This window comes from Myxocyprinus asiaticus, chromosome 33, assembly GCF_019703515.2.
Source record: "Myxocyprinus asiaticus isolate MX2 ecotype Aquarium Trade chromosome 33, UBuf_Myxa_2, whole genome shotgun sequence".
Classification (NCBI taxonomy): Eukaryota; Metazoa; Chordata; class Actinopteri; order Cypriniformes; family Catostomidae; genus Myxocyprinus; species Myxocyprinus asiaticus.
In genome coordinates this window covers 2491621-2517020 of record NC_059376.1, presented here as the reverse complement: position 1 = coordinate 2517020, position 25400 = coordinate 2491621, and the positions used below count along the sequence as shown (strand labels likewise).

The 25400-nt window shown below is 42.4% G+C and overlaps 2 protein-coding genes across 4 annotated transcripts in view; one reads left to right on the top strand and one right to left on the bottom strand.

Annotated features, from left to right (window-relative positions):
* Nucleotides 1–25400, top strand: part of LOC127424030 (periphilin-1-like) — a 50738-nt gene that overhangs the window by 22953 nt on the left and 2385 nt on the right. Inside the window, exon 6 of one of the 2 annotated variants that reach the window (XM_051668811.1) lies at nt 10381–12201. The exons of the other annotated variant lie outside the window; for it this stretch is intronic. Coding sequence (XP_051524771.1) covers nt 10381–10590 — 210 coding nt within the window. The 3' untranslated portion in view covers nt 10591–12201. Of the gene's footprint in view, nt 1–10380; nt 12202–25400 lie in introns of those variants that run through there. 2 annotated transcript variants of the gene reach the window in all.
* Nucleotides 11294–25400, bottom strand: part of LOC127424009 (prickle-like protein 2) — a 100859-nt gene continuing 86752 nt past the window's right edge. For both annotated transcript variants that reach the window (XM_051668765.1, XM_051668764.1), the window contains exons 3-8: nt 18433–18546; nt 17892–18029; nt 17274–17477; nt 16204–16390; nt 14795–15748; nt 11294–14167 (exon numbers count right to left, since the gene is read on the bottom strand). In XM_051668765.1, the coding sequence (XP_051524725.1) occupies nt 13266–14167; nt 14795–15748; nt 16204–16390; nt 17274–17477; nt 17892–18029; nt 18433–18546 (2499 nt within the window). In that variant the 3' untranslated portion in view covers nt 11294–13265. The remainder of the gene's footprint in view (nt 14168–14794; nt 15749–16203; nt 16391–17273; nt 17478–17891; nt 18030–18432; nt 18547–25400) is intronic.

Below are 25400 nucleotides of genomic sequence, written 5' to 3'. Positions count from 1 at the left end.
GCCGTGGATTATCCCTCTTATACCATGGTCACTTGCCAGAATTGATTAGTTACAGCTGTCATATTTTTTTGCAATGCAAATTTTGAGTGGAAGAATAAAAAATACTGGTTCATTTTATCTAAGGGCTGTTAGTTCTGCAGCTCCGCCTCTTCGAAATCAGATAGAGAAAAAGTAGTGCGAACGCACTTGGTCAAAACTGTGAATTTAAATGCACAATCTAGAAATAATAACATTCACAGAATGTAGAGGGGTTGGCACTCCAGATAAAATTTATTATTTAATTTTTATTCATGGTCATTTTCACATTAATGTGGAAAAACCGACATTACAAACATGGCAGTGACAGTAAAAGTAGCACTTACTGTATAATAAGAGGAAAACAATTCAAATCATTCTGGAACCTGCAGATTTTGACCTCTGAGACATCGGTATGGTATCCATCAAGGCTGCATGATTGACTATATTAATGAAATTGCAATTTGTCCTTGCACGTTAGCACTTCACCGCAAAATGCTGCCTGCGTTTTATAAACAAACAGCTCTTTCCCTTGAGTGTTTGAGTCAGAGATGTGTGAGCGCGAATTACATTATATTAGCAAAACTGATAAAAGTTGTTATGAAATGTTTTCAATTGCTTTAGCTCACTCAGCTTGCTCTGTAATGTTATGTTGCTATGGTTACAAATAGTCCATTAATATCAAACAGTAATTAAAACTATGCATTCAGCGTTTTGAGCTGCCCGCATTCCAGCCAGTCAGAATTGAGTATTAGAACAGACCATGGTATAAGCATTTTTATCAAACTGGTTAAAACATATTATGCTTACATCTTAATATGTATTATATTTAATTTGTGTGACTACTTTTGAAATAGTGTGTATTTTTTTACATTTTTAGGACTGTCCCAATTTACTTCCATTATAAAACAAAAAGTTGAAATTAATACTGTCGATTAAGCTTAATGTAACATATTTTAAAGATTTTTTTGCATTGTGACATTATTTTCATGACAGTGAAGCACATTTTCTCCCCTTAAAAAGTCATTCTCATTACTGTAATGTAAAAAAGAAAACAACAATAATAATATTTACATTTTAAATTACATTATAGTATTTGTTGTACTACCTGTAAATGGGATACACTTAATTGTCATGAAAATAATGTCACAATACAAAAAACTTTGATCCAAACCTTTGGCTTTTTTATGGAAGGTTGAATTTCCAACCACATTTGGCTACTGAACTTTTAGAGGCAAGTTTGCAAAGTGAAATATTATGTGCCATATATTATTTGTTGAAAAATAAAGATTATATATTATATATATATATATATATATATATATATATATATATATATATATATAAAATAATATTTTGTAACTGAACTTTGGAAGGTGAATATTTATTATTGATTTTTTTATGATGAAATATTGTGCAAAATGTTTTCAATTGAAATGTTCACAGATTTAATATGCAACCATATGAAATTGCATCCTCAAACTGTCAATGAAGTGCATTTATTTTTCAGTTAGTACAGTTCAGTGTGCTTTTTTTTACCCAAAGACTTTTATGCAAAATACAATTTCTTATTTCTTTCTTTTCATGTTAGGGTGAAATGACCTGGACATGTTTTCTTGCACAGCAGCCCTCGGGGGTTTGGAACAGAGCTTGTGTGTGTGTGTGTGTGTGAGAGAGTGAGTGAGTGTGTGTGTGTGTGTGTGTGTGTGTGTGCGTGCGTGCATCGACTGGGTGAGAAACAGTCAGTTACAGTGTTTGTGTGTGAACGTGCTGAGTCTTAATGCATCTTAATGTCACCTACGACGGGACACAGCAAGCATCTATCACAAATTTTCTCGCTCAGCAGTGATGACTTCCACAATTCGTGTGTGGTAATTAAGTGAGAGATGATTGTGTGTGTTTGTGAGGTTTTTTTTAGCCCACTTGAGATTAACACAAAAATGGAAACTGTTCACATAAATGTTTTCTTTAAAGAGCACCCTTTACAACCATTTTGAAATGAAATGCAGCAGAATACCAAATCCTGCCAGACTAGGGAATGGGCAGTGGCACGTGAGTGACAGCAGAGACTGATCATGAAAGCACATTCATTGACTAGATCAACGTGACATGGATCAATGTCCAGTACCAACTAAACATGCCAAAATGGGCCCTTCTTTTTGTCTTTTGTTACTATGGCATTTTGAGTCATTCCTGTACTGTATGGTGACTTTAATTGTTGAGGCAGCAACAGCATTCAACATTTTGAAAAGGATTGGAGGGTGTACACACACAGACAGCACACGTTCTTATGTTCAGAAACAGCCAGACTTAGTGCAGCTGAATGAAACACACGCCCGTCTGAGTGGTGTGGTGATCATTAATGAAAACTAAAAGAAAAAATAAATGAAATGAAAAATAAATGAATAAATAATTTTCGTTAACTCATCAGGTTCAGCCTTTGTACTCTTCAACAAAGGATTGCGACAAATCAATGAGTGGACATTTTGTCATGAGCAGCAAAAGCTGTATGACTGCTTGTTTGTCCTGTCTCTTGACTGATTCAGGGACGCTTTAGTCATCTCCTCATGCAAATTTCCTTTATTTCACACCACCCACACCAGCATCATGGTGCAGCATGGGGGACGGAAGCAGTGTAAAGCTGTCAGTCATGGTCACATGTAGTTTTCAGAAAATCTGACAACAGCACTTGTAGTATGGTGTGCCAGTAAATTAATATTCCAGGTTCAATACAAGTTAAGCTCATATGACAATTTAATATTCAATTTAATATTTCATTTACAGTTTTCATTAAAGTGGTCATGACATGCCTTGTTTTATTATTTTAATATATTCCTTGAGGTTCACTTGCACAAAAAACTCAGTTATGTTGCTGCTTCTCCTTTAAGACTTGACAGTAAATGCTCACTGTTCTGATTGGCTCTCTGTTCTTGACTGACCTGTCATCTCACTGCTCACCACTAATGGGCGGGGCTACAGAAGTGATAAGGTAAAGTAGGCGTTGATGTGTTGTTGTGGAGACGGTCAGTGTGACATCACAATGTGGAGAAAGTAGAGAACGAGTTGTTTTGGCAGCTTGATTTCAACATTTGTGCTTTTTTCAGTTGCTTAAAAACATATTAATGGCTAAAGTCTGATAACACTGTATTCAGCACAAACTGGGCTACAATAATATGTGAACAACATGTATGTACATGTTTGTATTTTTGAGAAAATAATGTTTATGTGTGGTTTTTGAAAAAAAAAAAACATTTTAAGTCACTGAAATAAGGCCATATAACACATACTAAACATTTGTTCACAAGACTTTTGAGAACTGGATCTTGTAGCCTAGAGTTTTTGCTACAAAAATGATGTGAAAACCATCCTGATCACTCATTCATACAAAACAATATAGTCATTTAACTTTTGTAAGACACTTTTAGTGTTAGAAAGGCCATATGAGAGGAGGCGTGGATGATCATGAATATTGATGTGATTCACACCTGAAGAGACAAAGACCCCTCCCCTGAGAGAGAATGAATGTATTGTTTGTAGCTTATTCACAAGTTAAAAGAAGTAATCTGACTTTACATTTTCTTTACATAAAGACTTTACTTAAAAACTTTAGACCTACACTACCATTTAAAATTTTAGATCTGTAAGATTTTTTAATGTTTTTAAAAGAAGTCTCTTCTGCTCACCAAGGCTGCATTTATTTGATCAAAAATACAGCAAAAACAGTGATATTGTGAAATATTTTTACAACTTAAAATAACTTTTCTATTTCTATTATTCCTGTGATCAAAGCTGAATTTTCAGCATCATTACTGCAGTCTTCAGTGTCACATGATCCTTCAGAAATCATTCTAATATGCTGATTTTCTAATATGGGCATATGTACAGCACATTTTACACATTTACACCCGTACAGATATTTGCAAGCACAAGCTTCATCGATGATAATGAGGCAGCATAAACACGGGTTAAAATGTAATCTAAACATTCATATTACATATCATATTTATATCATACAGCATACAATTTAAATACCTGCTTTAGCCGAAACAACATTTAAATGTAACTAAAACTTGCCTATTAGGACATTTCAAATTTCAATACTTTGAATACTGGCTGGCAAGTCTGGAAATAGTCCAACTAGTAAAATATGTACGTTTATATAAAATAGCATGTCAGCTAATATGTAAGTAAAACTAAATGACTTACTCATCCGAAATTGTATCCTCGGCTGGATCAAGTCGCTCTTCAAAATGCAAACGTTCCTCGTCGGACTCCCGCTTTTCTTCTGAGGAAAATGTGAACTCTTCATCACTATTCAGGACCATCTGAAGAGCTTCCTCACCTGTGTAGCATGCCATCTTCCAAACGCGCAAGAAAGTGGATGAACTTGATGCTTTTTAAGGCATTGTTGGGGGCGTTTACCATTTGCATTGATCGCCTCAGCACATTACCGTATGAATAGCGCGCTCTGCTGGTGGGTGTGATCTCATTAGAGATAATTAGCTGAGCCAGGAGAAACTGTACATCGCTTTGTTTCATACAGATTACATTGCAGGAGAATATTTGTTTAAATTTGAATTGTTTTATTTAAAATTAGACATTTTAAGCTTTCTTTAGACGTATGTTTCATGTGTGTGTGATAAATATTCACGGAGTTTCTGTTCATTTTTGTGACGTGTTTCAGAAAGATGCTCGTTGACGGCTGAAAGCGCACCCTGTTTATTTTCTTTATTTTACAAAAGCACAAGGTTTTGTTGTTATTGTGTGTACACAATTAAAAGTAGACCCTTTATAGTCTCTAATGATGTCTTACACTTATCTGTATGCCCAAAAATGACGGAGTATTTTAAGTTGTTTCTGCTGTTATGCGGAAAAAATCCAGCAGGACGCGCCGGCGTGTCCGTCGACCCCAGAGGGTTAAGATTTTGCTAGGGTGATCTGGCTGGTTGCTAAGGTATTTCAGGTGTTTGTAGGTTGTTTTTGCTTGTTGCTGTGTGTTTTTAGGGTGTTTAGGGTGGTTGCTTAGGAGTTGCTAAGTGGTTGCTAGGGTGTTCTGAGTGGTCACTAGGCTTTGCTAGGTGGTTGCAAGTAGGGCTGGGCGATATGAGGATATATATCATGGCGACAATATAAAGTGTCAACCCAAATTTTGCTATATCGCGTATATTGCGATATGTAAATATCCATGTGTGCACCATGTGCATATATCAGTGGGCAGGGCTTTCAGGCACTGAAAATTTCATGAACTTCAGCAAATTCAAATGACATTAATCTTGCGTCAATAAACACTTAATACTTGCTAAATTTGCCTCTCATCTGACACAAGCATCTGTGTTTCACGTGAGTGTTGCGCTCTCTATCTCTTGAATGGTGCGTGCTTCCTAATATTTATGCTCCAGAGACAGGAGAGTGCAGAGAGGATCACTCGCGGTGAACACCACAACACTTACGTGACCCATTTGAATTGAGAGTTTTTTGGTTTTTTTACCTTAAAGTGCTATGGAGGGAATCAAACAGCTAGACAGCCCAGCAGTCTCACTACAACTGACAAGGTACAGCACTATTATACGCCAAAATATAGAGTTTTAAACCAAACATTATCACCTTTACTAAAATTCTGTTCCAATGATATTAGACATTTAGAAATAAACCAGCCATGTTTGCCTTCAGATATTCTAATATTCTCTACAGAGATGACTTAAATCATTGAGTGTCTATTTTCATTGGATATATTTTTACTTATGTATTATTTTCTTTATTGCATCACTGATGTTGTATACTTCCTCATTTTGTGAGTCACTTTGGATAAAAGCATCTGCCAAATGAATTAATGAAAATGTGAATGTAACCCGTGATGCCATGCAGACATTCCTGCCTTATCAAACTTGTAGCATTCTTCAAAGACAGGGTACAGTTGGGGTTGTTATGATAACAGGATCTTCAGAATAATGTATGTGTGCATTGTATCTTGACCCATTCCAAGAGTTTACCATTAGGACTAAAACTAAATAAACACCCTCTACCTGCTCAATTGACCCATTACATTCTATGCATTTGTAAGAGCCTCTTAGGGTGCCTAGCACTTTTAGTGTGCAACCGGGTTCGAATGATGTAAAAGTTTGGTTCGTTTGGGTAATGTGAACGCTGTTTTCCGAACTTGGGTGCGCACCCGGGAACCACACCCAAGTCCGCTTGAAAAGGTGGTCTGAGGTACTGTTCATGTGAACTCCAGTACGGTTCGCTGCTGATATGAACGCAGTTGTACCAAATCGTGGAAATGAACCGCTTGAGATGACATTTAATTTGCGTCTTTGCAGACCCGACCGCGACTGCTGTGCGCATTTTTCACTTCCTATTTTGATTTGTAACTAGAAGCCCCTAAAAAACATGCAAGATTATTATTATTATTATTATTATTTTGTAGAGCAAATAGTTTGCCTAGAAATTTATGTCCTCAAGTAGGGACAGCAGGACTAAGTAGTTAAATTTAAAATAATACCAAGCTATAGAAAGTCAGATTTTTTTTTATCAAATTGTTCATCATGTTTCTAGGAGTGTTGGTTATTCTTGTTTTTGAGATGTTACAGACATTACCACTGATTTTCTGTAAAGCTGCTTTGGAACAATGTGTATTGGAAAAAGCACAAATAAAAAAACTGCAAATAAAAATGATTTGACATGATTTTACTTTAATTTTACAATGTTATTTCTACTTTGGCAACAAAATCTCAATGTTCTCTCTTTGCACTCAAACTGAAGCATTTTACCAATCAGAAATTAGCATAATTATTTCTGATTCAAAGTAATGGCCAGCATCATCCAATCAGTGCCAACCATGTTAAAATAAAATTCTGAATCTATGTACTGATTATCATTGTCACGTGTCTGACAAACATGCTGAGTGGTCCAAACATCATCTACAGCCTGAACTTTTGACCAGATGTTAGAAGTGAATGCATTAGGCTGCATAGGAAAGCTATAGGATGCTCCCTTGCTTCCTAGTTAGTGAATGACTTAATACTGTCTTTTCCAAAGTCATATAAAGATGATTTTACCAATATTATCTTAAAATTAAATGTATTCCTAATGATTTGAAAAAAGACTATATATAATTAATGTCTGTCTGCACTGGTCTCAGAACAGTTCAAAATGCACAAAATGTGTGATTCCTGGATGTGGTCGCTATCTCTCCGCTTCAGACAGCCACGGGCGCTGACTCACGTGTCTGGGCAGCGATCACACTGAGGCAGCGTTCGTGGATGGTTCATGTTCTCATTGCAAGAATATGACCATGGCAACGTTGCGGTCGCGGCTTTCCATCTTCCGTGGGAAAGCCACTCTAGCCGCCCTTCGCGCCTCGCCTTTTACCTCCGGGTACAAGGCTGGCCCGGCTGGCGCTGGAGGCGATTTGGGGGCTTCAATGGGCGTGGCTCATTCCACGCTCATTTGCCCCCGGCGAGTTCCGAGAGGAGACCAGCTCGCCCCAGGGCCAGCTTAGTGTCCCTTTCGGAGCTCCGGAGAGGGATGAGTGCTCGATCGCTGTATCGGAGAGCGTACTGGCGATGTCAGATGCCGAGGACTCTGAGACTGACGGCGAGATGACCTCCATGCTTGCCCAGCCATGTGTCGGGTCCCCTGAGCCCTCGCGGCTAGATGATTGGTTCCTGGGTTCGGGGCGCCGCTCACGGCCTCCCAGCTTGTCCGCTCTCACTACCCTCGATGGCGGGGCGTCCCAAGGGTATACGGAGATCCCTCAGGTGGATAAGGCGGTTGCGGTGCACCTGTGCCCACAAAGCGCAGCCACCTGGAGGGATCGCCCAACACTCCCTTCCAAGGCCTGTAGGACGACATCATCTCTGATGGCCAAAGCCTACAGCGCCGCTGGTCAGGCCACCTCTGCCCTGCATGCCATGGCCCTCCTGCAAGTACACCAGGCCAAGGCACTAAAGGAACTGCACGTGGGTAGTCCTGATCCTGATGTGATGCAGGAGCTGTGCTCGGCGACCGACCTCGCCCTCTTCGGGAATACGAGCACACTCCACGAGGAGTCTGGCATCCTCGTGGGCACTGGCCCATGGCACCTCTCTAGCAGATATCTGCAGGGCAGCGGGCTGGGCGACACCCAATACCTTCGCGAGATTTTACAATCTCCGGGTTGAGCCGGTTTCATCCCATGTTCTGTCAGGTACGAACAGGTAAGTTCGGGAATATGGACAGCTGGTCAGGTGTATCATTTGCGTATAGCACCTTTCCCCTCCAAAGAGGCGAAGATGTGCGCTTCTTTTCCCGTGCGAGTTCACGAACCCATGAACCCTGGATGTCCTTCCTCCCTAGCCCTGTGGTCGCGAATTCAGCAGAGGAATTCACAGCTGGAACCAGTACATGTGCTAATATTCCCTTACTGAGGTAGGTGCTCCACAGGTGCTGGTTACTCCGGTAACCCCCTGTGATGTATTTTCCGCAGTACGGTCTCCCTGTCGGCAGACCTGTGTCTCCTTTCGACAGAGCCCTCTCTGTCCTGGTCGCTGTGTTTGTAGAGCTCCTCCCCTTTCAAGCAGGACCTACCACCGCGCCTCTTCCATGTGTGGCTCTGAGCCCACATGACATGCTTGCCACATTTTACCTCCCCTCCGGGCAGGATGTGGTTTCCGTGAGGTCTTTTCCCCCTGAAAGAACAGGATAGGCGGCTGGCGCGGCCTGCTTCCATACTAGATCATCTAGTCATCACACAGACATCAGACTAGACATCACACAGGAGCTCAATAATGCATGACTGCCTCTACAGCAAGACATCAACGCCTACTTTTACATCATCACACCCTTGGCTGCCCACTGGTTCTCAGTCAGCTTTAGAGAAGAGAGAAGGACAGATAGGCCTACTATTCCTGCACAACAAAGGGGACTTAAACAGGACAACTTCTTGTTCCCATCTAGACAGCTTTGATAAAAAAAGCTCCCAATTTGGAATGCCCAATTCCCAATGTGCTTTTTAAGTCCTCGTGGTTGCATAGTGATTCGCCTCAGTCCAGGTGGTGGAGGACGAATCCCAGTTGCCTCCGCATCTGAGACCGTCAACCCGTGCATCTTATCATGTGGCATGTTGAGCGCATTGCCACGGAGACAGTGCGTGTGGAGGCTTCACGCCATCCGCCGTGGCAACCACTCTCAACTCACCATGCGCCCCACCGAGTACGAACCACATTATGGTGACCACGAAGAGGTTACCCCATGTGACTCTACCCTCCCTAGCAACCGGGCCAATTTGGTTGCTTAGGAGACCTGGCTGGAGTCACTCAGCATGCCCTGGGATTCGAACTAGCAAACTCCAGGGGTGGTAGCCAGCATATTTTACCACTGAGCTACCCAGGCCCCCATCTGTGCTATTTTTAATTGTAAATGTAAACAGGCACTAGATGGACATCTTTGACCATTTTGATGCATTTCTGGAGATGTGTGACCCTTTTAAGAGCTGAACAAATGTAACATCTAAAAACACATTTAGTTCTGCTCCATTCAGCTGCTGCTGCTGGCTTGGAGAACCGCTTCCCATCATGTGTGTAAAAAGACCAGCATCTCTGCTTTGACCTCTGTGGAAGCATCCCAACATTAGGGAAAGACGGCTGAAGTTTAACAAAGTTCCTGATGCGCCACTGTAGGATTTTGTATGTGTAGCACTTTCACCATTGATTGTATTATGTGTGTTCAGCACATTTTAGCATGGATTGCTTGTAAACCAGACACAACAAGATATGACAGTTTTGCAAAGGAACTATTTTTAAAAGATTAAGGCCAGTTAAAAACACTATTGGACCCAGCCACAAATAGTTTGATGGATTTTATGGATTACTGTGCAGCTGGACTTGCGTATTGCATATACAAGATCACATGGGAAGTCAACATGTTTCTACCATATGTTCCAGTACCCTGACATCGACCCCATTCTTCGGCATCTCCTGTCACACATTTTTACATCAGTTCAAGTGTAACATGTAATGACCAGTAACATGTTGAATCAGCAGTGTCTGAGACATGGGTTCTTGTCTCACGTCGAAACCAGGCATCTACTGCCTTAGCAAAACCAACGACTGGCACAATTAAGATGTTCACATTTTTACTCCACTTACGGTTAGGTTTAGGGTTGGGGTTTGGGTTAGAAGTAGAGTTAATAAAATATGCCTTCCTCTTCACTGTATTACATAATTTACATCTAAAATGAGTTAGGGCCATATTTAAAATATAAGATAAGTTAGTGGCTAGCAATTGGTTGTACAATTAGTAAATATGCTAAAAAAAACAAAACAACAACTTTGTTTACATTTACAATAGTTTGTACATGTGTGTCATAATTTGTGTGTATCCCTACAGGTGTACCGACAGGACTGTGATACATTTGGGATGGTTGTGAAGATGTTAGTGGCCAAGGATCCATCCTTGGAGAGGCCAATTCAGCTGTCTCTGCGTGAAAACTTGAGGGATATTGGCTTGCGTTGCGTCGAAGCCATGGAGGATTTTATTCAAGAGTATGACTCCAGAGAGCCAGACAATCCATCCACCTCAAAAGTACACTCCATCTAGTGATGAGTGCAAAACTTTTTAAGGACTTGGGTTCACTTCACTGTCATGTTTTAGGGTTAGGTTAGATCAGTAACTTGGCAGGTAAGTATATCTCCGGGAAATGTAAGTGTAGAGTAGTTCTAGCGGGAAGACTCACAGCTGTACACCGTTACTCTGCTATGTTATAGGTTACTCCAAGCCAATCATGCGTCAGCCATTGCTTTATAAGGCTGCTCACAATCTATCACACTGCTGTTTCAGTGTGCCAACACAGCAACCTCCACCACCCCACCACCACAGGTTGAGTCCCGTCCTACACAGGGGTAGGCCCCTTGCCCCCTGCCTCCAATCTCGGATATGACTGTTCCGAGTACAACTTCTTCGGACCACCAGCGGGGGCTTACGCCAAAGAGAGACATTACATTTCTGTTTTTTATATTCATCAAATAAATATCATCTTAAAGTCTGTGAGTCATCCTGATAGAAAGATACTGAAGGCTTAAAAAGACTGCATCAGTAAATGTAAAAAAAAAGAAAAAAGAAAAAAAGAAAGAAAAATTAACTGCTCAACACCATAAGTAGTTGAAGGTATAATTTTATCTGTGTACCATGCAATGTCAGATATTCTCTGAATTGGAAATAATGTCTAGCCTGATTTATGTATTTTTTTTTTTTTTCGAATAGTAATTTGCAGATGTTGTCTTATGGGAGTATAATATTAATCTTCTCTTCTCTTCTCTGCTGATGTTCTGAGTTTAATTGCTTAGATTTGTATTTTAAAATACACTGAAATTCAAGCTAAAACATTAACCAAGAAAAAAAAAAAAAGGGATAATGTGAACTTATCTTATTCAGTTACATTACGGCATGTTAAATATATATATATATATATATATATATATATATATATATATATATTAATATTATAGAATGGTTACGCTTTATTATGATTTTCATAAACATTAATATTACATAATATAATGCATAACTGAACATATGCATATTTAATTGGACATCACCTACTGATCAGTTAAGCAGACAGTATATACTATTTGTAAATTATGTATTAAAAGAAGATATTATGCTAACTAAGACATACTATAAATATTATAAATATATTACTGTAACTGTTTACACATTTTATGTCTGCTGGCAGGTGGACAGTAGCATTTATTTAAATTAACTATTTCTTTAAAAAGTTTCAGATAAAGACAGTATGTATAGCATGTTATGATGTTAACAAGCCTAAAATATTGGTGGAAGTCAGATCAAATAATAATGAATGCCATTGTACATAAACTTGAAACACTGGTAACATGATTTGAATTATTGTGCACTGAAGTGTTTGGCTTGTTTGTGTTATTTTGATGGTGCCATTTGTATGTCAGGATACAATACATCTGTTGCAGTTATTACAAATGAAACTGTCATCTATTACTGTAATATTTAGAACTGTAATATTAGATTTGCTGTGTGGGAAAAACCACAAAGGGAGATTATGCAACACTGAAGCAACTTAAACTAATGCAAAACTTTAGTTCAGAAAAAGTTTAGACAGGCTCATCTGAATGTATTACCAGAAAATACAATACGAAACAAATTTTTTTTTTTTTTTAATGTAGCACCTTAACTTCATCAATCTGAAACTAAATTAAAGGCTTTGTTTGTTTGTTGAAATTGTTATTTAATTCAAATACAAGACATCGACTAGGGATACACATGCAATCACCGTAGGTTTCTGCACTCTACAATATGATACAAATAATGCATCTGAAGATACAAAATATAGAAATATTTAAGACATTATTTACAAAACATTTACAATACTACATTAATTATATATAGTCTTTTTTCAAATCATTAGGAATACATTTAATTTTAAGATAATATTGGTAAAATCATCTTTATATGACTTTGGAAAAGACAGTATATTGCATTGAAAACAGAACTATACCCAACATTGCCCAACATAAAGATAAACATTTCAAAATGTTTAAGTTTAAAGTGACATTATTAAAACAAGTTGAAAACAATGAAGAGCGCATTTAAGGGAGCTTTTTATAACTATTAGAACAGTAAGCAACATGGGGATTATAGTAAACCATATTGCCACAAAATTATACCAAAAAATTAAGAAGAAAAAACAAAGAGAAAGTGAAAAAGGCTTGACTTCTATTATACTCACAAACAAGTAATCTCAGAACAGCATTGTAATCAGATTTTTATGCTCTGGGAGTTATTTAGTATATGCTGACCGGTAATCCTGTATTCTTCACAAGAGAAACGCAAATTATTTTAACTTAATGAACGTAAGACATTTTAGAGTAAGCAAGATAAAAATCCATATCCTAATTCTGAACAGTTAAGGGCACATGGAGTCCTTTCCTCAACCCAAACTAAAGTATCACTGCAGATTGTTATTGCACAGGTCTCTATACATAAAAAAAATCATATTCTTAGCTATATATAAGATTTATTGTAATAATCAAATAACTAGAAGTTAATACTTTTTATCATAGTGCCATCTTCAGTCATTGTAAATACATGATTTCAGGTCAGAATTCATGATCTATAACTTTGTGTGATGACTGGATCATGCTTAAATAGGATTAGAACCCATTTAGTTGGATATTTGAGTACAAATACATACACCCACTCAAACGTAAACACACTCAGATCCTCACATTATCATTTGCTTATGATATGATGCAGTTCTTGCTCTTCCGTCGTTTGCGTGTATGTAACTGGGCATGACCACCCGTCATTGTTGGACTATAACGGTGTCGCAGTTCCTCGTTGTCAAAGTATCGCAGCTGCACCGGCCGTGGAATGGCTTCACCCAAAAAGTAAGCTTCATCATCAGATACCTCCGAAGAAGAAGAACAGGTAGAACAAAACTGATCTTCATCCTCAATTGTTTCACCATACCTACCCATATACTGCCTCATTTGTGGACCACCTGGGTCCTGCAGGGTGAGGTCAGAGGTGGTTCGAGGACATGGCCTAAAGAACTGCTGTCGATACCCATAATTTGCTCCAAAGAGATTGTGTGGCACTCTCGAGGATGACGGTTGCTCAAAGTCATCGCAAAATCTCTGAATGGGGTCCCCTGGGAAACTCTGATTTTCGGTGGCTAAATGCAAGGCGTTGTCTGATCGAGAGCGACGGGAACGATAATGATATTTGTGACCCTTGTGACTTTTGCGGTGGTGCCGTTCTCTCTGTCGTTGCTGTCGAGGAGAATCTTGTGTTTTAGCACGTCTTGGTTGTGGTGTCATTGCTTGGGCATTACCTTCCTGCATACAGGACATGCTTCCTGCCAGACCGATGCGACCTTTGACTGGTTCCTCATAACTTAGTCCTCTGGGAGAATTCCAGTATAATGGAGGAGGGTACCTAAGTCTGACAGGCATGCCAATTTCAGCAAGAGGTCTAGGGACAGAACTCAGGGATTCAGTGCTGCGGAACTGCATCGACGAGTTCAAAGTACCCATGGTGCCCTTCTCAGAATCAATTACCCCAGAGTCTTTACTTAGGTCAGGCATAGAAAATCGAGAGAGGTGTTCCTGACGCCTGTTGGTCCCATCCAACGAGTTTCCTGGTGAAGAGAGAAACAATGGGCAGTGGTCAGAAATACAGTTAGTTACTTCAGAGAAAAATTTGAACCGGTTTGAATACACCATGTAATCTGTTTTTTTAACAATCCCCTGTCAGGTAGGGCAACAGATTCTCATGGTAAACTACAATACATGGCCAAAGTATGTGGAGACCCGACCACCAAAATGAATGTGTCATTTATAACCATTGATTTTAATTCGGTTTTCCATGATAGCTTCCACTCTGCTAGTAAGGCTTTCCACTAGATGTTGTAACATCGGGATTTTCTTTCATTCAGACACAAGATTATCAGTGTGGTCAGGCATTGATTTTTGTGTTTCAATTCATCCTAATGTTGTTCACTGAGGTTAAGGAATGGGTTTTATACAAACTAGTCAAGTTCTTCCACACCAGAGTCATTAAACCATTTTACTGGTAGCATCCTATGGCAGTGACGCATTGAATGTCACAGAGCTCTCTTGTATGCTCCATTCTACAGAAAATGTTTGTCTAAGGAGATGCTCCTGTGGGTAATGGGTGGATTAGAAGAGGGTTCATAAGAAGAGGGTGTCCATTCACTTTTGTCCATATGGTGTATTTGTACCAGTCTACCTGAATGTGTGCCTACCTGTAGCATAGGACAGGGCCAGTGAATCAGCAGAACCATGGGGTGTTTGTTCTAGTGGTGTAAGCTCGCCAAAGCTTGGCCCAAATTGGTGTCTTCTTCTCAGCAATGGAGGACGCATCTCTCGAGGGAAACCTTGCACGCTGATACTGCGCTTGTCCAAAAATTTAGAATTATGGCTTGGTACTTCATTGAAGCTCATTTGTGTTTTGAGCTTAGGAGGATGGAATTCAGATTCCTGGCCATGATGCATCCAGTTCTCATTGAAAGAGTGACCTCTCAGAACAGCCATGACTGGAGGCTTTTTGGAATTACCCCCGGGTTGTTCTTTGGACCACGAGTCAGGATTGCTCACTACCTTGGGTGGCTGGCTGGGAGAAGAAGGGTAAGCACTACGGATGCTACACTGGCTCCGTAGCTGAAGGGGATTTGGAGGCGTGGAGGAATCTCTTGGTTGAGACTCGTAGGAGGAGTAAGGCTCATCCCTGTTCACCCATACTGTCTGCTCGCGATTCAGACTCGGAGACCGACTTGGCGTCCTACCTGGGGTTCTTGTCGGTGTGCGGTGAGGTGTGCGGCTGGGAGCAGGGCTGGATACACTGAGGAGATCCATTTGAACAGCTAGGGGCTCTGCATCTACTGACAGCCGGTCACCGGTTGATGGTGTAGGGCCAGATGGTGTCTGTCGTATACCTTCACTCTTGCCTTTTGTGCCATCCTTGCCAATCCGAGTGCTGCGGCGTGACTGTCTGGAATGAGCACTCTGGAAGGCAGAATCTGAGGAATCTGACAACTCAGGCTCATCTCCTTGGCTGCAGAGACGTGAACAGAAGATCAAACCTTGCTTCGGCAAGAAGGGGAGTCCCAGCAAAGACTGATGGCAGCGTGCACAGCTGAAACACTCTTCGGTGGCATGCCAGTGTTGACCTTCATACGCCATTTGGCCTTGGTCTATACCTAAAACATGTTACAGTAATTAATCCACACATTATGTTCAATTAGCATTTGCAGACAAATCCAAAATGGCAAAAAATGCATCTAAAACCAGTTGGTCTGTAGATAATGTCACCTACTAACTGCGTAACAGTATTTAGACAATATCAAACTGAAAACTAGCTTCTCATCCATTATTCTTTGGTATTCTGTAAGTTATTACTGTAAGTATACCTTAAGAAATGTTTAAGCAATATTTGTGCAGATATTTCAAAAATTATTTGTCGACATTATCACTGTTTATGATTACCATCAGAAACATACAGTATAAGCATGTAACTAAAAAAGGATCAATATACAAAAAATACTGAATGAAGGACCTTGATGGATTGCCCCTTAGTTTCTTAATCCATTAGACTGTAAAAGCAAATCCAAACTATTAAAAGAAAAAAATAATACTCACTGTAGTCCACCCTTACCTATATGCTCTCCACAGGCATCACAGCACTCTGCATAGAGCGACTCAAAGCAGTTGCAGCAGTGAGGATGGCCTTCGCGCATAATGTACCGCTGGCCCCCTAATGGAGCCTCACACTCATAACAGCAGAAGTGTTTCATGTGCCAGTGTCTCCCCTCTGCTTCTGTGCACTCATCTGCAAAGATAATCTACAGGATAGAGATAGAGAGACAGAGAGAGAGAGAGATTTCTTAATTTCATATTCAGTACACTATTGGCATATGCAAAGTTTGTGGACACCTGCTTCTAATTAACAGACTCGGCTATTTCAGCAACACCCATTACTAACAGGTGCATAAAATCAAGCACACAGCCATGTAATCTCCTTAGACCAGGGTTACTTATTCATGCTCCTGGAAGTCTTATTAAACGCACCTAAACCAACTAACTAAGGCCTTTGGTTTACTTGTAAATAACACCCAGGTGTGTTGGAGCAGGATTGGAACTAAACTCTGCTGGAAGGCTCTCCTGGAGTATGAACAAGTAACCCTGCCTTTGACAAACATTTTTAGTAGAATGAGACCCGTTTCTGTTCCAGCATGACAGTACCTGACAAAGCAAGGTCAATATATAAATGGTTTACTTTGTGCTGGATTTTGAAGTCCTTCCACACCAGACTCAGTTCAGGCCTGAACCCCAATGCGCACCTTTGTGATGAATTGGAATGCCAAATGAGAGCCAGCTTATGTCTGAATGGCAGCAAATCCCTTCAGACATGTTCCAATTTCTAGTGGAAAGCCTTCCCAGAAGAGTAGAAGCTGGTATAGCAGCAAAGAGAGGACTAATTCCCTAATACTGCCAATGCTTCAACATCCATATATTGGTGTGGTGTTTGGGTGTCCACATACTTTGGCCATGTAGTACATGTTCAGACTTTCTAAAAGGGATTTTGTGTTCTGATGCAGGGCTTCTGGGTATTAAGCATTCACAGATACTTGGCTCACCTAAAGGAAATGCTTTGGACTGTGTTTGGGATCAGGGTTTATTCTCACAGAGGAACAGATGCTTGGATTGTATAGATGTTCGGCTTACCTCATCACATGCAGAGCAACGCGGTTTGAGTCGTTCAGCATGGTGCCGGCCACAGTAGATCTTGCCATCCTGGTGGAAATATATGAGATCCACCAACAGCTCAGCACACATGCAGCACACAAAGCAGTGAGGGTGCCAACACAGGCCATGGCCAAGCCGTGATGCAAACACTGCAATATCACCACCATTGATTTGACCTCCACACTATTAGAGAGAGAGAGAGACATATCATCAAGTGCTGCATGTTTTGTTGTTTATTTGTTCAACTCGGCCACATGCAGTTTCTGATCATGATTAAAAAAAGCTTAATTTGACTACTTGCACCCAGGTGTATATAGCATTGGCCACACTGCACAGATATTTGCACCACAGAATAAGCTCATGTGACCCAAGCTGACTCCGGCTTGTGACATTTCGTAAATGTATACACTGTACATATCCTGTAAATATAATTGTTTTTAAACATATGGGCTCTATATATGTATTATTATTATTTAATTAGTAGTCTATATATATAAAAATTGCATATATTACACTGGGGTGCAAATAGTATAAGTCTGTCTATATTTTTACTTCAAACAAGGCATGGGTGTTGTTACTTATCATTTATTTATATACCTGTTCACATATAGCTCCAGTTATGGTGAGGGGTAGAGGGCGGACTGTGCCTCTGCCTAGATTATCTCGCTTTCGCTGGTTACTGAAAATCTTTAGTTCCCGCTTTTCCTCTTCATCCAGGGAGGTACAATACCGAACCTGACATCAGTGAAATAACAATCATCATCATCGTGCTAATCATCAAGGCATACGGCATTCAAATGGGAAATCTCACATATACAGTTTATGCCCTGAAGACCGATATCTGAACCTAAATTTATCTTGAAACCAAGTAGAGCCCTGTGAATTTCACAATTATAGCACAGGATCTGTGCAGATCTTAGAACAAATGTTAGGATCCTGTAATGGCTTTGGAACCTTTGGTTTGTCTTCCACTGTGTACCAAAGTTCGAGTTTGGTGCCTACGAATTTGTATATAGCAAAAATACATTTGACCTAAAAAGGATCTATGGATCTGAAACAGTTTGTAGTGCTTGTTATGTGTTATAGTTATCAACTGATTGTATTATTAAATGTTTTTGAGTTACTTATACTAACAGACCTCATTGTCGTGTGGTGGAAGCTGTTGAAGCAGTTGCTTAATTCGATGCTTTTCACCAATGCTGTTCACATAGGGAACTTTATCCTCCGGAAAAAAACTGTAGTACTGATGAACCTGTGTTCACACAAACAGACAGAGACAAATACATGATATAATCCATAAAACAACTGGGAACCAAAGTTTTGTCAGAAAACAGCCTGTTAATAAATAAATAATATGACAATTACAGTAATAAGATAATTTAAAGGAATATTTCAACCAAAAATGTTCTTCGCATTCATGAAAGCTGTGAGAGACTTTTGATAAGCTATGAGAAGATTTTTGACAAACAAATTACTTGTATACCTTCTTATACCTTCAGAAGACTTGACGCAAGTGCCACATGGACTACTTTTATGATACTTTTGAAGTGTAAAAATGGGTCACTGTCAACTTCCAAGACGAACTGAGACATTTATTAAAAATTCTCCTTTTGTGTTTATCGCATGAGAAAGAAGATCATGCAGGTTTGCAATGTAGGGATGAGTACATAATTTAAATTTTTTGAACTATTCCTTTGTTATACACTAACTTTTTGCCATTATAGACATTTCATCCAAATTTAAGCAGTAAAATAATTATGAAACAGCAAAAATGTAAAAGGTAATGTACACAAAAATATCATATCATTGTTTTGGCCAACAAATATTGTAATTAATAAATGTATAACATTTAAAACACGTCACTTGCCTCAAGAAAAATGTGAAGATTTGCCATTTAAAAAAAAAAAATAAGATTAAAACTTTTAGTCAAAACAAGGGAATGAGGAAAACCCGGGTAAACCAAACATAAAATTAAACTACAAAGGACTACAAAACTAACACAGGAAACAGGAACTAAAAAATAATTTCAACATAAAAGTCTAGTCACAAACAGGGAATACATGACTGAGCCCCCCCTTTAAGGAGCGGATTCCAGACTCTCCACAAAAAAAAAGGATTGTCCATGGGGTGTGGGGGGAAGGGGGAAACACGCAGTTCAAGGGGGCACAAGGGGCAAGGGGAGCAGAGGAACAAGGCAAAACAGAAGACCAGGGTGGTGCTGGAGGAATAGACCAGAGTTGAACTTGCGGAGCAGGAGACTTGGGCGTAGCTGGCAGAGCTGGATACCAAGGCAGAGCTGGAGACTTGGGCGGAACTGGTGGAGTGGAACACCCTGACAGAGCCGCAGGGAAGGTGACCCATGGCAGAGATTTTGGCAGAGCAGTCCAGGGCGGAGTGGGGGGACGGAAGACCAAGTCGAAGTCAGGGAGGCTGGAGACCAAGGTGGAGCCAGAGGGATGAAGAACTGGGGTGATGCTGCAGGCTCGAATGACCAAGCTGGAGCCAGAGGTTCAGAGTGCTGAGGTGGAGCTGGGGGCACAGAAGACCGAGGCAGAGCCAGTGGGAGTGAGGACCAAGGTGGAGCCGGAGAGCAAAGAGGCCAGAGCAGATCAGGCTGATGGCCAGGAGACCAAGGAGTCCAGAACAGATCAGGCAGATGGCCAGGAGACCAGAGCAGATCAGGCGGATGGCCAGGAGACCAAGGAGACCAGAGCAGATCAGGCGGATGGCCAGGAGACCAAGGAGACCAGAGCAGATCAGGCGGATGGCCAGGAGACCAAGGAGACCAGAGCAGATCAGGCGGATGGCCAGGAGACCAAGGAGACCAGAGCAGATCAGGTGGATGGCCAGGAGACCAAGGAGACCAGAGCAGATCAGGCGGACGGCCAGGAGACCAGAGCAGATCAGGCGGACAGCCAGGAGACCAAGGAGAACAGAGCAGATCAGGCAGATGGCCAGGAGACCAAGGAGATGATCTCAAGGTAGGGACTGGGTCAGAAATCCTGGTAGGTGGCCACAGGGCAGGGACTGGGCCAGGAGGCCTGGGAGGTGGCCACAGGGCAGGGACTGGGTCAGGCGGTGGAGCCGCTGGAGGAGGAGCGGTCAGAGATGCTGTAAGAGGAGTCTCTGGAAGGGCGGACGGAAGCTCTGGAGGAGTCGTCTCCGGAGGAGTGGGCGGAACCACTGGAGGAGTCGTCTCCTGGGGAGCGGGCGGAACCATTGGAGGAGTCGTCTCCAGGGGAGCAGGCAGAACTGCTGGAGGAGGAGTCCCTGGGAGAGCGGGCGGAACCGCTGGAGGAGGAGTCTCTGGGGGAGCCGTGGAAGATTCTAAGGGCAGAGCCATGGAAGACTTTGAGGGCGGAGCCAGGAGAGGCTCGATGAAGGCAGGCGAAGCCAGGAGTGGCTCGAGGGGCAGAGCCATGGAAGGCAGGACCGTAGGAGGCTCGAGGGGCGAAGCCATGGAAGGCGGAGCCATGGGAGGCTTGAGGGGCGAAGCCATGAAAGGCGAAGCCATGGGAGGCTCGAGGGGTGAAGCCATGGGAGGCTCGACGCTGGCAGCGACTGGGAACTGACCACCGTGGCCAAGAGCACAGGCCATGACCGGGGAATGGCCTCCATGGTCATGAGTGCTAGCATCGACTGGGTAGCAGGAGTCCTTTTCCTTCTCCTCTTCCTCTTCTGGACAGCTGGGAATGCCGTTGCGGGAATGACCTCCATGGCCGAGGACGCTGGCATTGCGATGGTCGAGGCTACAGGCGTTGGCTCTGGGACGGCCGAGTCTACAGGCGTTGGCTCTGGGACGGCCGAGGCAAAAGGCGTTGGCTCTGGGACGGCCGAGGCAAAAGGCGTTGGCTCAGGGACAGCTGAGGCTACAGGTGTTGGCTCAGGGACAACTGAGGCTACAGGCGTTGGCTCAGGGACAACTGAGGCTACAGGCGTTGGCTCTGGGATGGCCGAGGCTTGCAACGTTGGCTCTGGGATGGGCGAGGCTTCACAAACAGGCTTGTTGGCCGTGGCAGGTGTGGACGTTGGCTCATTGGCCATGGCAGGTGTGGGCACTGGCTCGTGGGCTGTGGTAGGCAATTTTTACAATGTCCATTGAGGATCCGCCAGAGGCATCCGTGCCTGCAGTGCACTATTTAGACCGGCCCTGAAGAAAATCACCAATCATCATTTTATCAGACTAGAGAATCTTGTTTCTCACGGTCTGAGAGTCCTTCAGGTGCTTTTTTGCAAATTACAAGCAGGATTTCATGTGTCTTGCACTTCCGTCTGGCCACTCTGCCATAAAGCCCAGATCCGTGGACTGTTGCAGTGATGATTGTCCTTCTGCAAGTTTCTCCCATCTTCACACATGATCTCTGGAGCTCAACCAGAGTGACCATGGGGTTCTTGGTCACCTCTCTTACCAAGGCCCTTCTCCGCCAATTGCTCAGTTTGGACGGGCGGCTAGTTCTAGGAAGAGTCCAGGTTGTTCCAAACTTCTTTCATTTAAGAATTACTACTGTGCTCTTGGGAACCTTCAATGCAGCCGGAATATTTTTGTAGCCTTCCCCAGATCTGTGCCTTGACACAATCCTGTCTCTGAGATCTGCAGGCAGTTCCTTTAACCTCATGGCTTGGTTTTGCTCTGATGCATTTTCAGATGTGAGACCTTATATAGACACGTGTGTGCCTTTCCAAATGATGTCCATTCAATTGAATTTGCCACAGGTGGACTCCAATCAAAGGTAGAAACATATCAAAGATGATCCAGAGAAATGGGATGCACCTGAGCTAAATTTCAAGTGTCATAGAAAAGGGTCTGAATACTTATGTCATAATGGGATGAATGGCAAAAGCTGTGTTTTGAAGGTCACTCTACTCTTCACTCCCAAACACATTTCTGTCACTTGTTAGCCGCAACAGTGAATGCACCCAAAACAGTGTTTGTCCACACGAAGCAAGGTAACCTTGTTCTATCCTCTTAGAAAAATGTCAGCTGCTTTTATATCTTCCAAAAGTTTCAAATAAAAAGTAAAATGCAAAGTGTAACATCTGGATGATATCATCACAAAAACATCACCATACAGTACATGTCAGTATTTGATGAGAAACACATTTTTGAGGTATGTGGAGCTGTGAAAAAGACACAACCTCTGGACAATGTGTCAGAGATACATGTTAATAAAGACATGTTTGAGCACACCATTAAATTAAAAGCTTAACTGAGAAAGTCAGGCGCCTCATTTTTACCTTGCACTCAATGACACAGATTACTGTAGAAACCTTAAACTAATTTAACTTTTTGTCAGAGTTTTTTGCTTTAATGTTATATTTTGGCCACTAGAGGCCCTCATTGTGTTTCATTTCAGTTTACCGCCGTTGTATCATGTGCTATTGTTTTCACATGTGCCTCGTTCTGGGCTGTGTATTTAAGCTGATCACTTCCTTTTGTTTCTTTGCTTGGTTATTGATGTTCCTAGCCAGTTGCTGCCGTAAGTCTCCTCTAGTTCTAAGTACTAAACTTTGAATGCCTTTTGGATTGTTTTTTCCCTGTGTTTATTTTTGCTGTTTTTTGGTGTCTTTTTCCTGAGTTCTTTGGAGATTATTTTTTCCCCTCCTTTTGGATCCTTTTTGGATGAAAGATTTTTCTGTTTTGTGGTTGTCAGTAAGAGATTGCTTTTTGTACCCTTGTTTGCTATTTTTGTTAATAAACTCTTCTGAGTTCTTTTAAGAACACGTCTGAGTATTGGGTTCATCTACCTTCTGTGGCTCAGTGGTGGAAATTAAGACTCTTGTGCCAGAGACCCAAGTTCGAATCCTGGCTCTGACAGAATAACCAAGCCAACATTATGAACCCAGAGATGCCTAATGCTCAAAAACCCCTGGCCACAGTTGCTCAGCAGGAGTCCACAATCCAACGCCATGAGTCAGCATTAGTTCAGCAGGAGACTATGATGGCTAAACACTCACAAGTGCTGTCTGATCTCATGATTTCTGTCCGTCAGATCCTGGACCGGCTGCCCTTTACTTCAGCTACTGCTTCTACTGCTGCTTCGGTACCCCTTCCGGATTCTCGAGTGCTCTCTCCTCTGATTGAACCTCGCCTACCTCCACCACAACATTTCTCAGGTGATCCCAGTGCATGTGATGGGTTCCTGACTCAATGCTCTCTCACATTTGAATTACAACCATCTTCCTTCCCCTCAGATCGGGCCAAGATCGCATATGTTATCACCCTCCTTTCTGGCAAGGCTCTTTCTTGGGCAACAGCGGTCTGGAAGGCACAGGCACCCTTCTGTTCAAGTTATTCTGTGTTTGAAAAGGAGTTCAAGTGAGTCTTTGACCACCCCCTCAGTGGCCGGCAAGCCTCTAAGAGACTTCTCACCCTCCGACAAGGTAATGGCAGCACGGCCGAATATGCCATACAGTTTCGGACAGTTGCAGCAGGGAGCGGCTGGAATGACGAGGCCCTCATGGTGTGTTTCCTGAATGGTCTGTCTGAGGCAATCAAGGATGATATGGCTACCAGAGAACCTGCTCGTGATCTCGAGACCCTCATGGATCAAGCAATCCGGCTAGATAATCGCCTGAGGGAGAGAAGACTGAACCGGCCATCTGTTTCCACATTGTCTGCCAGTCCAGCACTTGCTCCAATGCTACCAGTGCCCCACGAGTCCTTGGAACCCATGCAATTGGGAAGGACTAGGCTTTCCCCATCAGAACGAGACCGTCGCATGAGAGAGCGCTGTTGTCTATATTGTGGATTGTATGGTCATTTTCGCTCCGCCTGCCCCGAGCTTTTGGGAAACGCCCAGTCCCGTACAGGCAAGGAAGGACTGTAACGGGAGTTACACGCACAGCTTCACCTTCCAACTCTGGATTGTTCCTTCCCATCACACTCACTTGGGGAGATCAAAAACACCAACTCCAGGCATTGATTGATTCTGGTGCTGCTGGGAATTTCATGGATATTTCCTTTGCCAAAAGTCTCCAGATTCCTATTAATTCCCTTCCTGCCCCCCTAACTGCGACAGCTTTGGATGGAAGACCGTTAGCTCCAGGGAAAATAACCCACCTCACCTCTCTCCTTTGTCTCGTCACTTACCAGCACCAGGACAGAATGTGCTTTCACCTTATACAGACTCCAGAGTTCCCTATTATCCTCGGTCACCCCTGGCTCCTCCAGCATAACCCACACTTTGACTGGTCCACTGGTGCTGTTCTCAGCTGGGGCCCCCCTGTCAGACTACATGCTTGGCCCAGAACTCCCCTGATCTTGTTCTCGAGTCCCAAGAAGCCCTAGATCTGCCTCAAGTCCCTGCTCAGTACCACCACCTCAAAGCAGTGTTCAGCAAAAGGAAGGCCACCTCCTTACCTCCTCATCGCCCCTATGATTGCGCCATTGAGCTGCTCCCAGGAACCTGTCCCCCAGAGGTCGTATATTCTCTTTGTCCCTCCCCGAACGAACTGCTATGGACAAATACATTAACGAATCCCTTGTGGCAGGTATCATCCAACCAACCACTTCCCCTGCTGGAGCTGGGGTTTTTTTCGTTGGGAAGAAGGATGGTGGGCTCCGGCCATGTATTGATTACAGGGGCCTTAATAAGATCACTATTCGAAACCGCTATCCCTTGCCGCTAATGACCACTGCTTTCGAAATTCTGCAAGGAGCCTCCATCTTCACTAAGCTTGACTTGCGCAATGCCTACCATCTCGTGCGCATCAGAAAAGGAGATGAATGGAAGACCGCCTTCAACACGCCCACTGGGCATTATGAATATTTAGTTATGCCCTTCGGTCTCACTAATGCTCCTGTAGTGTTTAAAGCTCTCATCAATGATGTTCTCAGAGACATGCTCAACCAATTTGTGTTTGTCTACTTGGACGATATCCTCATCTTCTCGAGTTCCCTCCAAGAGCATGTAAAACACGTCAGTAAGGTACTCAGATGTCTTCTTGATAACCATCTTTATGTTAAACCTGAGAAATGTGAGTTCCATGTGACCAAAGTTCAGTTCCTGGGGTTCATTATCAAGCCTGGCCAGATACAAATGGGCCCTCAAAAGATTCAAGCAGTTGTGGATTGGCCCTCCCCCTCGTCGGTAAAGGAAGTACAGC